At 41.7% G+C, this 15,228-nt stretch overlaps 1 protein-coding gene across 1 annotated transcript; it reads left to right on the forward strand.

Annotated features, from left to right (window-relative positions):
* The first annotated feature begins 12,146 nt into the window (after nt 1–12,146).
* On the forward strand, nt 12,147–14,949 carry CER1 (cerberus 1, DAN family BMP antagonist). The gene is made up of 2 exons (XM_008145064.3): nt 12,147–12,656; nt 14,632–14,949. Exons 1-2 carry the CDS (start codon nt 12,147–12,149, stop codon nt 14,947–14,949), a joined length of 828 nt encoding a protein of 275 aa, XP_008143286.3.
* Nucleotides 14,950–15,228: the final 279 nt, after the last annotated feature.

A 15,228-nucleotide genomic window follows, 5' to 3' on the forward strand; every position in this document is an offset into this window, starting at 1 on the left:
TTTTACAAGTCTTTAGAACAGGATCATGCAGGAAATGAATATACTGTCCTCATAACTTACACACATAACTGTTTATTTTTGAACATTTTTATAGGTCTTATGTTCTAGTAGGCAATAAAGTTTAGTTTCTCTTAAGACAGAAAGGAACAAAAATAAACCAACATTTTAATTAAAGGCCTTACGGTAACCTGCAGTGCTTTTTCCAAGCAATGAAGTATGAGTTTACCTTTTGCTCTATCCTTCTCTATATTTTTGCTTCCCAAAGGCAATCAATCCTAATTTACCCTACAGAAGAAAAATGAAAAAGAAAAAAGATATACTGTCCTAAAACTAGTCAAAATAAAGCTGGAGTGACTATATTAATATCAGAGTATATTTTAAAGCCAAGATTATTACCAAGGATAAAGAAGGTTATTTTATCATTTAAAGGGACCAATACATCAAGAGGACACGATAATCCTAAACATTTATGCATCTAGTAACAAAGTTTAGAAATACATGAAGCAAAAACTGATACAACTGCAAGGAGAAATAGACAAATCCGTAATTATAGTCAGAAATGTTAATACCCCTCTCCTAGTAACGAAGAGAGCAAGAAGGCAGAAAATCAGTAAGGATGTAGAAGTGAGGGCAATATTGATTAAATTAACTTGATTGACATTTATAGAACTCTCCACCCAACAAGAGCAGAAGATGCATTCTGTTCAAGTGCACACAGAACATTTACCAGGGCAGACTGTTTTCTGGGACATAAAATGAGCCTCGATAAATTTAAGATGATTCAAATCACACAAAATATGTTCTTCGACCACAATGGAATTGAATTATAAATCAACAGGAACACCTTTAGAAAATCCTCAAATGTTTGGAAGCTAAATTATAGATTTGTTTAACTCATGGGTTAAAGTAGAAGTGAAGGGGGAAATTAAAAAGTATGGTGAACTGAATAAAAATGAAAACACAACATATCCAAGTTTGTGGCATGCTATTAAAGCCTTACTTAGGGGAATTGTATAGCACTAAGTGCCTAAATAGAAAAGAAGGAAGGTCTTAACCTCTAGTTTCAACCTTAAGAAACTAGAAAAAGAAGAAAACAGAAGTAAAGAAATAACAAATTATTACAGTAGAAATCAATAAAATAGAAAACAGAGCAACAATAAAGAAAATTAATGAAACCAAAGCTGGATCTTTGAGAATATCAATAAAACTGGTAAATCTCCAACCAAACCAATCAGGAAAAAATGAGTGAGGAATGAAAATGAGAAGTTATATCAGGAATGAGAAGTTATATCAAGTGACATCACTAGAGATTTTACACTACTAAACAAACAATAAGGGACTATCATAAACAGCTTGTGCCAATATACAAGTTAAATAAAATGGACAAATTCCTTGAAAAACAAACTATCAACGCTCAATCAAAAAATTTAAAACCATGTAACCTATAATTATTACAAAAACTAAATTTACAGTTTAAAACTTTCTCACAGTGAAAATTCCAGGCTCAGATAACTTCACTATTGAATTCTACAACTATTTAAGGAAGAAATAGAACCAATTTTACAAAACTCATCTAGAAAATGGCAGAGAAATGACTACTTTCTAACTCGTTCTATTAGGCCAGTTATTACTCTGAAAACCATACAAAAATATTATAACAAAAGAAAACAACAGATCGATTCCCCTCTTGTATATAGATGAAAAATTCTAAACAGAATTTTATCAATTCAAATCCAATAATATATACAAAAGGTAGTACATCTTCACTGAGACACTGTTAAGAGAATGACAAGCCATAGAATGGGAGAAAATATTTTCTATGCATCCTATCTAATAAAGAGGGAATACGCTAATTGACCCTCACACTGTCACAAAGATGGAGGTGCCCATAGCCAATAAGAAGGGGATATGCTAATTGACTGCCCTGCCCTCCAAGATGGTGGTGCCCACAGCCACAAGATGGCGGCGCCCAGTCCCCTCAGCCCCGTCGGGGTGGCAGGTGCGCAGCAAGGCCAGGCCCACCCCCAGATGGGCCTGGCCACTCCGTGCACCTGCCTCCAGAATCCCCCAGCCCCCTCAGCCCCCCAGCTGCCCAGGGACAGCCTGAGGCACAGGCAAGCCTCGGATGGCGGCTGCCCAGCCGCCCAGGGCTGCCCGAGGCTCAGGTAACCAGGGCCGGCCAAGGCTTGCACTGCTGGCAGAGGCAGCAGCAGAGGTGTGATGGAGCATCGCCTTCCCCTGATCGCCAGGTCGCCTCCCGCCCCTGAGGGCTCCCAGACTGTGAGAGGGGGCAGGCTGGGCTGAGGGACACCCCCCCCCGCTCCAGTGCATGAATTTTCATGCACCTGGCTTCTAGTATATTGATAAAGGACTTGTATCCAGACTTTATATACATGGCAGAAGATTTGAACCAATACTTCATCAAAGAAAACATGTAAATGGCAAATAAATATATGAAAATATGTCAACATACTTTCATTAGGGAATTGTAAATTGAAACTAAAATGAGATAGTGTTTCACATCTATTAAAATGGCTAAAATTACAAAGAGTGGCCATATCAAGTATTGGTAAGGCTTTAAAGAACTGGGAGTCTCACACGCTCCTGGTGGAAATATAAAATCGTCTAACCACTTTGGGAAATAGTGGTTTCTTTAAAAAATGGTAAACATATACCAGCCATTCCACTCCTAGGTATTTACCCAAGAGGAGAGAATGCATATTTCCATTCAAAGACTTATGCATGAATGTTCATAGCAGCTTTGTAACAACCAAAACCATTAACGACCAAATGCCCATTATCATGTGAGTGGATTAAACAATTATTTCAAATACTATTCAGGAATAAAAACAAATGAGATATTGCTACAACACCTGGATGATTCTCTAAATAACCATGCTGAGTGAAAAGCCCGACAAAAAAGAATGCATAGCGTGTATGTACCCCATTTATAGGAAATTCTAGAAAGTGAAAACTGATTTATAGTGACAGAAAGGAAATCAGGTGTTAACCTGTGAATGGGAGAGGAGGATAGGAACGGGCTGAGGAAGAGATTGTAAGGGGACACAAGGAAACTTGGGAGCGATGGATTTGTTCACTATCTTGACTATAGTAACAGTTTCACAGATATACATACATGCATATACATGTTTATTTTATGTCAGTTTTATACTTCAATAAAGAAAGAAAACCAAAATCATTTCTACAAAGTGGCAGAAATATTTTAAAAGAAAATGAAAGCTACTTGCTACTTTATTTCAGGGCACTAAAAATTGGAGCAAAATTATATGATTTAAATGTCCAATTAAAGAAGAATGCTTAATGGAATATTATATTACCACCATTGAAATAATAATTCTATCACATAATGTTAATTTTAAATAGCAGAATACAAAATAATACATTCACCATTTTAATAGCTATGTTGCAACAGGCAGACTGATAGGGAAGAACAAGAGGTAGATTTATATCTCAATTCTACTACCTAAACTTGGGTTTCTCGTCTATAAAATGGGGGTACCTATAACTCCCTAGAAAAATTGCTGTAAAAGTTAAATGTGAAACTATAAAGAATATACCTGGGACATAGGAGTCACTCCATAAAAAGATCTTTTTAAAAGCTGGAGAGAGAGAGGGGTGCAAACTACTTGGAGGAAGGTGAAACTTCAAACACTGCTTGTTCTCACCCATAAGCAGGGAAGGAGGAGCTGGGGGAAGGAGAATTGGGATTTTAAGTTCCATCTTACAGGTGAGAACTTCCCACATGTTAGCACATTTGTGTTGAACCATAGTTCCAGTTTCGGAAGAAATCTGGGTGACTGAGGAAGCTCTCTTTAGAACTCCAATATGCCCTACTTTCAGACGTGATCTATGATACGTCTACAAACTGTGACAGGTATGACAAAGTTCATATCGATGATCTGATTATAAAGTGAGTCAAGGTAGGGATCATTTTTTTTCACGTGACAGAAAGGATTGGTTGCTTTGCTAAAGGATTGTTTGTTGCTAAGGACTTAGGGATGTTTTCTAAGAATGGTTTTTCCATGGAGCCTGATTTTCAGAATGTCCCTTTGCATTCAGTATGTGAGGAACACACTTGTTGCATATGTTGAGCATTCATCAGGCCCCCAAAGAAGACTAAAATGATGCTAAGTGAAGGGAAAGGTGGTTCAGGGTATATGGGAGTCAGGAAGGATTCAGGCTAGAAGCTAAAGAACAGGAAAGACCAGCAGACACTGGTTCCCAGTGAATCACTGTCTTGCCTACAGATTTCCTACCCATTTCAATCCTTGGGCCACTTCAGTGCCTGGCCACAAAGAATAGGCTACTTGGAGTTTCAGATTTGAATCAAGAGTTGAAGTTTTGCAAATGTGACTACGGCCAGCTGAGCTTTATGAAACTCGCGGGCTCAGGGTCAGTACACAGCGGAAGGCAAGGCTTCCTGGAAAGTTCTGCTTTGCTTTTGCGTTTTATTGTCATGATTTTTCACACTTTGTCTCATGCCACCGTGTTACTTAATCCCCACACCTCGGAGGGAAAAATGTGTAATATTTTAATATTTATGTTACAGATACTTAACATTATGTTTCTGCATAGGTGTTGCCAAGAGAGTCAAGCCAACCTTTATTTATAGAGGGTAGAAAATGGAAATCCGTCCAAAACGTTTCCTGAAATGGTCTTACTACTTCCAGAGTTGATTTTGGTGCCTTCGCTCGGAGAGAGCCTCAGAAGGCTTGTCAATACAAGGTGTCATTGTTTTAGGTTTCCGATCCACGGCTCGCGTTCCTCCCCAACTTCTCTCTCTTTTTGGCAACTTTTCCTCGCATTCTGTCCTACATTTGGCCCTGAGTCAGTTGAAAGCTTTGCAAGTTGATTTTCCATTCCCATCTGAATTTTAGCTTAGCGGTGGAACTGTTTTCCATGTGTTTTTAATCATTTGTTCATGTGTTATGAACTTATAGGGACAATATGGTTCTTCCAAGCTGCCTGCATCGTATAAGCAGAAACTGGCAAGGTGGCCAGTGGGGGCACGGTTCTCAGACAGATGCCCCTCCACTCCTTCCTGTTGGTGATACACCACCCCCATCTTCCAACTGGAGGAAAACAATTTACAACCTGCGTCAAGTTAACTGACACAGACTGTGAGTCCTCGGGTCTGAGTGGCCTTTGCTGGGAGTGTAATTCTCCTTCCGCAGAGACTTGCCTGGGAACAGTGGTGGGTAAGACGAAGTTCAAAGACCTACTCTGACCCTGTGGCCAGGTGGGGAAATAAAGGTGTATTCTGAGTCTTCCCACATTCTATGGAAATTTGATTTAAAAATAGGGCCTAGACACAGAGAATTAAGGATATGTTCTCCAGGACAAAGAGATCCCTTTTCAAAAGTAAAGCACACTGAAGACGTGGGTCAGAAGTTTCTGTCCACATTTCCATCGGATCGGGTACGTTAAAGCAGACGTTCACTCACCTCCTAAGTGTAGAGTGAGGGGCCAGGAATGGGAAAGAGACAGGCAGATGTGTTCAGCACAACCTCTGTTCTCAACGCGGCTGACAGTGTCTGTCCAACAGAGACCTTGCCTCTAAGGAGCCTGCTTTCCTGGTTAGGAGGACACACGTGCACCCCTATTAAGCCAAGTCTGGGAAATCGCTAAACGGTAGAGTCAATAAGGCACTTTACTGCTGACCCTGGTGTAATGAGTGAAATCTTCTATTACCCAGGGAGCTGGCTGGATAGCAGGTCTGCTTTTGTAGCTTAAGACTTCAGGATTCTCATCGTTCTTTTGCCTGTTCTGACCTTTTTTCCTTTCTCCGTTTTATTTAGGACCAAATTCATGATAAATGAGTTAAATGTTTCAGAGAGTTCCAACAGCTACAAGAAGGTGTGGGTGATCCTGGGAAGAAAGATGTGAAGGTTTCCTGGAGCAAAAAGCAAGACCTCAGTGGGTTGATATGTCCGTGGGTGAGAGAAAGTGGAGTCGGGGTTTGGATAATTCTTTCCAAAATTTGCCTCAGAAGGTAAAAGACAACACTGAAGTGCAAAACCTGAAACCTTTTATGAAATCAAGAGGCATTTTTAAAATAATCAAAATAAACGTTATATTAATGCTGATGGGAGGCAGCCAGTGGAGTGAATGAGGTTTGACAATAAGCGGGGAGACTATTCGATAAAGTAGGCTGGGCAGGATGGAATGCCAAGAGCAGAGTGGAAAGGAGAAATCAGTTGGTATGGTTGATGGTCAAATGGGAGGAAACTGTCCCATCTGATGGCTCCTATCTTTCCCTGAGCAAGAAGGGGCGAGATCATTTGCTTAAAATTAGTAAAGAGGCAGAGCAGTCAATGGTTTGCAATAATAGAGAAACTTTAAAATTATCTATATGGAAAATAGGAGAGTTGACTAGAGCAATGAGAAAGATTGCTGGGCAGAATTGAAGGTTCAGTGAAGACTGAAGATAGTTAATTTATGTAGAATCAATTTTTGCCATTTTGTTATCCTTTCTGCCAGCATTCTACCGCCCAGGTGTGACCCCAGGAAGGTGGACAGCTGGGTGTCTCTGGGCTGGAATTTTACTGGACACATACCAGAGAAGGAAAAGGGGCAATAGAGTTAGGAATATTGCAAAAGTTTGAAGAAATGGCCATGAATACAACCTGGATAGCGAAGGAAGTGAAGCAGAGAACTTACAGATTTCATTCATGCATTATTTTTAAACCAATGTTTTGAGGCATCTGCTACATGGAAGGAACTGTTCTATGGCCTGAAATGGTGACTAAGAAAGATATAGCTCCTACCTTCATGGACTTTACATCCAAAGTGGAGACAGATGTTAGACAAACGTTCACACCAATAATGATTTAACTACAAATGCAGTAGTACTATTGTAAGGAAGAAGCAGAACACAGATGCTGTGGGAATAGCGTGGGAGAGCACTGAAACAACAGAATATGGTACGAGAGACTGGAACGTGGAAGCCACAGTTTAGAGGTGGAGTAATTCCCGGCAATAACCGGGGTCAAAATGTAACAGGGCCCTAACCGGTTTGGCTCAGTGGATAGAGCATCGACCTGCGGACTCAAGGGTCCCAGGTTCGATTCCAGGCAAGGGCATGTACCTTGGTTGCAGGCACATCCCCTATTGGCAGCTGATCAGTGTTTCTCTTTCATGGATGTTTCTAACTCTCTATTCCTCTCCCTTCCTCTCTGTAAAAAATCAATAATTATATATATATATTTATTTTATTTTATTTTTTAATGTAACGGGATGGGGAGACCAGTTGGAGTAGGAGTCATCACCTTTTGGCCAGGTATTGGATGTGACATCATGTGATACCGATGGTAAGTCATGGATCAGACCCATCCAGGTGGTCACTGAAGTCGTGCAGAGTGGTAGTTGGACCAGGGGTGAAAAGAAAGGCAAGGAGCCAGATGAGGAAGGCAGAGCAGGTGTTATTGTAACGGGCAATGTTTAGGGACACGAAGTCAGTTTTGGACAGAGATCAATAAGATGACTGAATCTGCAAACAGAATAATCAGATGTTAAAAGGTCACTCAGTGCCTAAAGGAGGAAATGGGGGATTTTTGTGACATGCGACACCATTTGGTATTAGTTCTTTTCCATTGGCTATACCGTTTGTTCTCTTAGTGTGATATAATTAGTTTGCTGGGGCTGCCATACCAAAGTACCACAGACTGGGTGGCTAAAACAGCAGAAATTCACTTTCACACAGTTCTGGAGCTGGAAGTCCCAAGATCAAGGAGGTGGTAAGGCAATTTCTCTCTGAGGGCTCTCTCCTTGGCTTGGAGACAGCCACCTTCTCTCTGTATCTTCACATGGTCTTCCCTCTGTGTGTGTCTCTGTCTTAATCTCCTTTTAAGACACCATTTACGTCTTATGAGGACACCATTTTTATTGGAATAGTGTCCACCCTACTGACCTCATTTTAACCTAATTACCTCTTTAAAGGCCCTGTCTTCAAGGACGGTCATATTCTGAGGCACTAGGGGTTAAGATTTCAACATATGAAGACATAATTCAGCCTAGGACAGGTGAAAACTTCAAAATATTCCATATAAAGAAGTTGATAACAGTGATTGGCTCCATGGCAGGATGGGAAGCCTGGGAGGTCAGAGGAAGGGTTCCCTTTCATTGTATACTTGGTATCATTTGAATTTTGTTACTACATATATTTAATACCTAATCAAACGTAAAAGGAAATGATTGCATATCTACTGCCCATCCTTGAACTTAACGAATATCTTGTGAATAAAATGAGCAGAAACACAGTGTAGCAGTTCACTGTGTCTTTGGGACATGGATCTGGACGTCCCTGCTTAGTACAGGAATGGTGTCTGCCTCGCTGTTCCTTGTGTAACTTATTTTGAAAAAAACTAGTCTCTCCACAGTTCATTGCAAATCCACCAGGCCTGGACAAGGATCGCCTCACCATTTTATCCCCGGGACTGGGCACAGAGTTGGCACTCAGATACCTGCTGTATGAATGAATGAACCCATCGACGAGTCCTATGAGTGGAGCAGCTTTGGGAATGAGCTCTTTCTGATGTGTTCTTTCCATCGCAAGTGGCAGGGAGGGCAGTGCATGGGGGAGTGGTCTATGTTTTTAATAATTTAGTAAACTAAATCGTGACAAAAGGTTCAAGAAGAAACCACTTACTCTAATCTGCCCTCATTTTTTTTTTTTTTAGTTTTATTTTATATTTTTTTGTCTTTTGTAGAGGAAAAGAATCTGCCTTCTTTTGGGCTCTTTTTAAATAATCTAAAGCAGTGGTCGGCAAACCAGGGCTCGGCTCGCGAGCCACATGCGGCTCTTTGGCCCCTTGAGTGTGGCTCTTCCACAAAATACCAAGGCCTGGGCAAGTCTATTTTGAAGAAGTGGCGTTAGAAGAAGTTTAAGTTTAAAAAATTTGGCTCTCAAAAGAAATTTCAATCGTTGTACTGTTGATATTTGGCTCTGTTGACTAATGAGTTTGCCGATTACTGATCTAAAGTCTCTCAACACTATTGCTGTTCTATATTTTGAAAAGAGAGGTAGTTATGAGGCAATGGCATGCACCCTAAGCAGACTTCCTTCGCAAATCCAACAACCCAACTTCCCTTTTCTGTCTCTCAGTTTAACTCCGATGCCCACCTTCTTCCCTAACACTGCCTCTCACCTTTTGTTGATTTAGGTCTGGGGTTTTCAGGAAAGAACGTGGCCTCTCTGATTTTCCTCAGAGAGTGCTAGACCACTTTTTAGCTCCCTTCTGAGAGTCTAAGAGGGACAGAAGACGTGGCTTGTTACTGTCCCCTCAGGGGCACGTTGGGAGCTCAACCGGGTCCTGAAGACATTTCAGTGCTTGGGAAAACCAGGTCAAGTTGAAATCAGAGAGTTCAATCATGCTGAGCATGAGCTGTTAATTGGAATGAATGAATGAATGAATGGATTATGAGATTGGCCCCACTGACTCTCACACAGCAGGCAGTTCTCCCAAGAAGTGGACGGAGCAGGCTTGGGCACGTGGGAGTTCAGGCCTGCCTTTCTGTGGCGTTTGGTACTAAGCCCACCACCAATTTGTGGTGCTCTCTCCACACAGCAGCTTCCTGCTGGGTCTGGAGGCCCCCTCCAGACCTACCTCCTTTTGGCTTCGTCCAAATTGGGAGGCGACCAGATAACCTGTGTCACTGAGGACCCACAGAAGCAGCATGTTTTTGCCGAAAGCTGCAACACGTTTCTGCTCTTAAGAGTAAGCTGCAATGTATCGCATGCTTAGCGTTCGGATTAATGAAAGGTGGCGAAAGGTGGATGCCATCTGCCCTTACCTGTGAAAGACGGGATGAAGCCAGACTTATGCACCATAGTTCTCATCACAGCGGCTTTCCTTGGCTAGATTAACCCGCTGGAATATTTGCACATTTTCCCAACAGGAATGACAGATCAGCAAAAGGGAATTCTCCATGAGTCCTTTTAAAATGGCATTTGTAAACGACCAAAATTAAGATCAGAAGAAGGGAGTTTAGGACAAAAGGAAATTAAAAGTGAATAACTGACATTCTTACAGCTAATGTAATAAAGTTACTTAAAATGTATGGCAAAACTCTACAACTTGCTTGAGGGCAAGAACCAAGTGTTTATCATTTGCTATCATCTTCTAGTATCTAACAAACTGAGTCTTCTACAAATTTTAATTCAACAGAATTACTTCCATTGTATCCTATGTTCCGAGCCAAGTCACCTGAGGCCCCAAGTGGAATCTCTGGGACAGTCTTCATTGTGGGGAAATGTTAGATGCTGTGTCTGATGGCAATGAAACTCTAGGCACTACGGTAAAGTTTAGAAAGAATCAAGAAACCTATCATAATTGGCTTCCATGCTTATTTATAATCAGGGAAGAGTGGCCAGCTCTGGGAAGTCTATTGCATTGGCTACTCAGGGGAATTCAGAATCAAGTGAGAAAAATACTTGAAAAGAAATGGCAAACGCTAATGCTCATTTAGTATGAATCAACTGTACCACTCGCACAGGTCTTGTGGTATTTGGTACAAGTAAAATACAGGGTGGGGCAAAAGTAGGCTTACAGTTGTGAGTACTCAAAACAGTTTATTCTTGTATTAATATTTATTAGTTATATTTTTTCTATATGAACAACTGTAAACCTACTTTTGCCTATCCTGTATATCTCATCTGATAGAATTCTGGAAAAATGATGCTCCATTTAAAAATAGCTTATCATTGTAGGCTTTATCTCACAGAATCGGGCATGACTATTAAAAAGAACACGTGTCTGAAAAAGAGTCCAATGGGATTAAGTCTTTTTATTGTTTTATTTTAAATATGTTTTTATGGATTTTTAGAGAGAGGAAGGAAGAGGAATAGAGAAATAGAAACATCATTCAGCTGCCTCCTATATGCCCTTTACTGGGGATCAAGCCTGCAACCCGGGCATGTGCCCTGACCAGGAATTGAACTGGTGACCTCTTGGTTCATGGGTTAATGCTCTACCACTGAGCAACACTGGCTGGGCTGATTAAGTCTTCAAAAAGAAAACAATCAGTAGTAAAAAATGTGGTAGGGAGCATGACCCAGCATGTGTTACTGAAAGTAAGGAATATGGTGATTAAACTAAAAGGGCAGAAATATAAGCAAGTATTGGATTGATTCCCCATGGAAATACTGTTCAAATGGTGTGGAAGGTCAATTGGACTCAATTCTGGGGTTTCAGTTTTGTGGACAGGTTTATCATATCCTGGCCTGATTTACGATGTTTTTGAATGATAGTCACCTGGAAAATTTTTTTTATCTATCCTAGTCATAGAATAAGGAAGATAATGTGGATTCTATAATGTAAGGAATTGACCAGCCAGCATCATGCCCAAAGCTATCAAACCTGGTTCTTAGAATCCACGTTTGCAAGTCTGGCTCTTTGTTTAGGAAAAGAAAAAAAAATCAATAGGGAGACACTTCCCCAACCCCAGTGAAGACTGATGGGCATCAGTCTACTACTTAGTATCTTGTTGAGAAATTTGTGAACAATTGAAAGAGTTTATCTGACCAGCTGTGAATTTAGCACCCCGGGTTTGATTCTTGAAGTGAGGGGAATAGCTTGGAAATTGTGAGTTTCCCTTTACTCTGCCACCACACAAAATCAACAGTCGCAACCACGTCTGAGTATGAGGGAGAGCCCTCTGCTCAACAAAGTTAACATCTTTCTATTTCTGCCTTTCCCTTCCCATAAACACACATCTGGTCTATTTTATCCCAGCACAAAGCAGATGCACTGCAAATGTTAGCTGAGTCTGGTCCTTCTAATAACCGTGGTGGGAAGTCCAGGCAGAGAATGTGTTGTTTTCACTAATACTGCTCTTCCACTCTCAGACGTTAAAGTGTCAGCTAATGACCCCCTGGGTCCCGGCCTTTCCCGGGAGCCTTCTTAAATACACAAAACCCAAGTGAAGGCAGGACACCATTAGCACTACATAATTCAAGCAAACAAATGTGTTTACACTGCCTGGCTACTGACCACCTGCCTTCCCTTCCCACAAGGCAGCTATCTATATATGGGATCTCATCTCCTTGTTCACAGTCCCAGGGGAGGGAGCCTCTCCTTTGGGCCTCGCCATCTGTGAATCTGAAAGGAACTGGGGCCCCCGACACCATGCATCTCCCCTTACTTGAGCTGCTGGTGCTCCTGCCACTGGGGAAGGCTGCGTGGCCCCAGGATGGCGGCCAGAGTCAGAGTTCTGTTCCCCCGGTGCTCCTACTAGAGAGGAGTCCCAGAGAGCTTCCCCTGGGCAACCACGGGGAGGCTGAGGAGAAGCCAGATCTGTTCGTAGCCCTGCCACACCTGGTAGGTGCCAGCATTTCGGGGGGAGGCCAGTGGCAGAGAGAGAAGATGCTATCCAGGTTTGGCAGGTTCTGGAAGAAGCCTGAGAGAGAACTCCACCCAACCCAGGACCCCATCAGTGAGCACAGCCCACCTGGGACCCAGGCCCTTCCTCACTCCAAGGATGGAATGCAGATAAAGAAGTCTCCTCTTCAGGAAGAAGCCAAGAAATTCTGGCACCGCTTCATGTTCAGAATGAGTCCGGCTTCTCAGGGGGTCATCTTGCCCATCAAGAGCCATGAAGTGCACCAGGAGACCTGCAGGACCCTGCCTTTCAGCCAGGTATCTGCTCTGGGGAGAGAGGGATCAGGCTGTGCAGGAAGCGGGTGGACCGTTGGGGCAGATGGGGAGGAGGGAAAGAGGAGTTAGTCTTACCTAACTCCCAGACTTGGTCCTTGGGCATACATCCTAGGATTTGGCAAACGATGGTCATATTCCCTAAATTTCCTTCGAAACTTTCCATTGTTTCTTGGTATTCTGCAGATGCTGCAGGAATGGTTCGATTGTCCTGCCAATATTAGGAATCATTCATACTGATGGCATAGAATGTTGTTTCATATGGTTTTATTGCTTTATTTTTACAAGAGGGATGGCCTTCCCAGAGAGATAAGACTGCACCCTCAGGAAACTGGGAATATAGAGCTACCACCACAACTCTCTCTAGTTATATCTCTACATTCTATTAGAATATGGGTGACCAGGTCAACTCCATCTGTAGATAAGGTGGAATACATTGGACTTGTCCCCAAACACTCTCATGCCCATTTGATGGTCTTTTTTAAAAATATATTTTATTGATTTTTGCAGAGAGGAAGGGAGAGGGATAGAGAGTTAGAAACATCAATGAGAGAGAATCATTGATCGGATGCCTCCTGCACACCCCCTATTGGGGATGTGCCCGAAACCAAGGTACATGCCCTTGACCGGAATTGAACCTGGGACCCTTCAGTCTGCAGGCCGATGCTCTTATCCACTGAGCCAAACCGGTTAGGGCCCATTTGATGGTCTTAATCCCTGTATTTCACATGTAACTACTTCTTAGGTCTGTGAGATATGTTGAGGTTGTTAGGCATAAGTTCCCATATCATTTCTAGTATTACCATAACAAAAATGATTTAACTTCACTTATTTTCTCATAAGCTTTTAAAAAATAATCTCAATGTGAAATCACATTTTCTCTCCTTAGTAACACCCATCTCCTCATTGATGTTGTGTCGTTTGATGTTGTGTCAGTAGTTATCATGATTGATTGATTCCACACTATAAGACAAAGGGGCATTCTACTCTCTACTTCCTCCAGTCAGTCCTGACAAACCCTCATACTCCAAATGTTAAATTTAAGTTGAGAAATTGCATCAGGTCCTTTATGTTTAAAAAGATACTGAACCAAAAGCTATGCAGGGTAAAGTTTTACAGCCCAATAATGCTGCCTAATTAAGCAGGCAGTACTATAAGGTAATTGGGTGTGCAAGGCAGTTAAGTATTCTGCCTTAAAAGGCAAGGGTATGTAGCAATAGCAAGTAAACTCTCAAATAAGAATGACTGCTTTGTTGGTCATGTGCAATTAGAAAACTGCTCCTAAGAATCGTGTAATCAAATTTCCTGTGAAACTTTTATTTTAAATTATATTGCTGATTAAATTCAAATTAAGGTGTTTGACTCTTGCATACTTTGAAGGCCACATAAAGCTAAGGGACTGGGGTTCCGGGGGAGGCAAAGGTGATGTCATGCATGATGATTTGCGAGCATATGTGTTGCAACTTCATAGACTTGAATGTACTATAGGCGCTACAGAATGGGATAGAATTAAATTCATGATATTCTGATCTATTCTATGAGCAATTGGACAACATGTACTGAGAATCTATTATGCACAATGCTCGGTGAGGAATAGAAAGGTAAGGTACATCACTAACATAAGAAGCCAGCTGCTAGAATATTTTTTATACTGGTAACATCCAATTAGACAGAATTTCTTAAAGTTTGGCTTTTAAAAAATAGAGTAACATATTTTCATATCAACTTGGGGATTTCTTACAGGCTAATTTATTATATTACTCAGTAGAATAGATATTTAGTTGAGGTGGCTTTTTGCCCTTATAGATACCATTACTTGGATATTGGCAAACATCCAAATTTAGAAAGATTTTGAAATTTTAGTCTAGCTTATCCTCAGACTGACAGTCTATAGTACCTGCATCATGTGTGTTCATGAAATGACACAAGATGATTTAATAGAGATGTGTTTGCCTTTTAGACTATCACCCATGAAGACTGTGAGGAAGTGGTTGTACAGAACAACCTTTGCTTTGGGAAATGCGGGTCTGCTCGTTTTCCTGGAGCTGCACAGCACCCCCATACCTTCTGCTTCCACTGCTCGCCCGCCAGGTTCACCACAATGCACTTGCAGCTGAACTGCTCAGGCCTCGCCCCGGTGGTCAAGGTGGTGATGCTGGTGGAGGAGTGCCAATGCAAGGTGAAGGAGGAGCACCGCGAGCATGGACACCTCCTACAGGCAGGCTCCCAGGCAGAATCCCATGCCCAGGAGCCCTTTATCCCAGGGTTTTCAACTTAAAAAGCTATCCCACTATTACCTGGAAAAGCAAAACCACCATAGCGAAGTTGCTGATTGTTCAGTCTGGAAATATTCAGTGGGTACATAATCTTTTAACTGAAAGGTGGTTTAAGAACAGTTTGGAGGAAATGGTATTCATCTAGTTATCAGTGCACGAGCGGTATCTAGTTTTGACTCTGCTGCTTTACTAGCCATTGAATGTTAAGTTGCGGAAGCTTTCTCCACCTGGAGCTGTTCATCTGTAAATGAGGGACTTGAACTAGATGATTCTAAAGTCCT

This window comes from Eptesicus fuscus, chromosome 15, assembly GCF_027574615.1.
Source record: "Eptesicus fuscus isolate TK198812 chromosome 15, DD_ASM_mEF_20220401, whole genome shotgun sequence".
In the NCBI taxonomy this organism is placed as follows: Eukaryota; Metazoa; Chordata; class Mammalia; order Chiroptera; family Vespertilionidae; genus Eptesicus; species Eptesicus fuscus.

Bases quoted from the DNA above. Each gene is read 5' to 3' on its own strand.
- CER1 (XM_008145064.3), top strand. From the start codon at position 12,147: ATGCATCTCCCCTTACTTGAGCTGCTGGTGCTCCTGCCACTGGGGAAG. The intron at 12,657-14,631 runs GTATCTGCTCTG...TTTGCCTTTTAG, and splicing joins GGACCCTGCCTTTCAGCCAG to ACTATCACCCATGAAGACTG.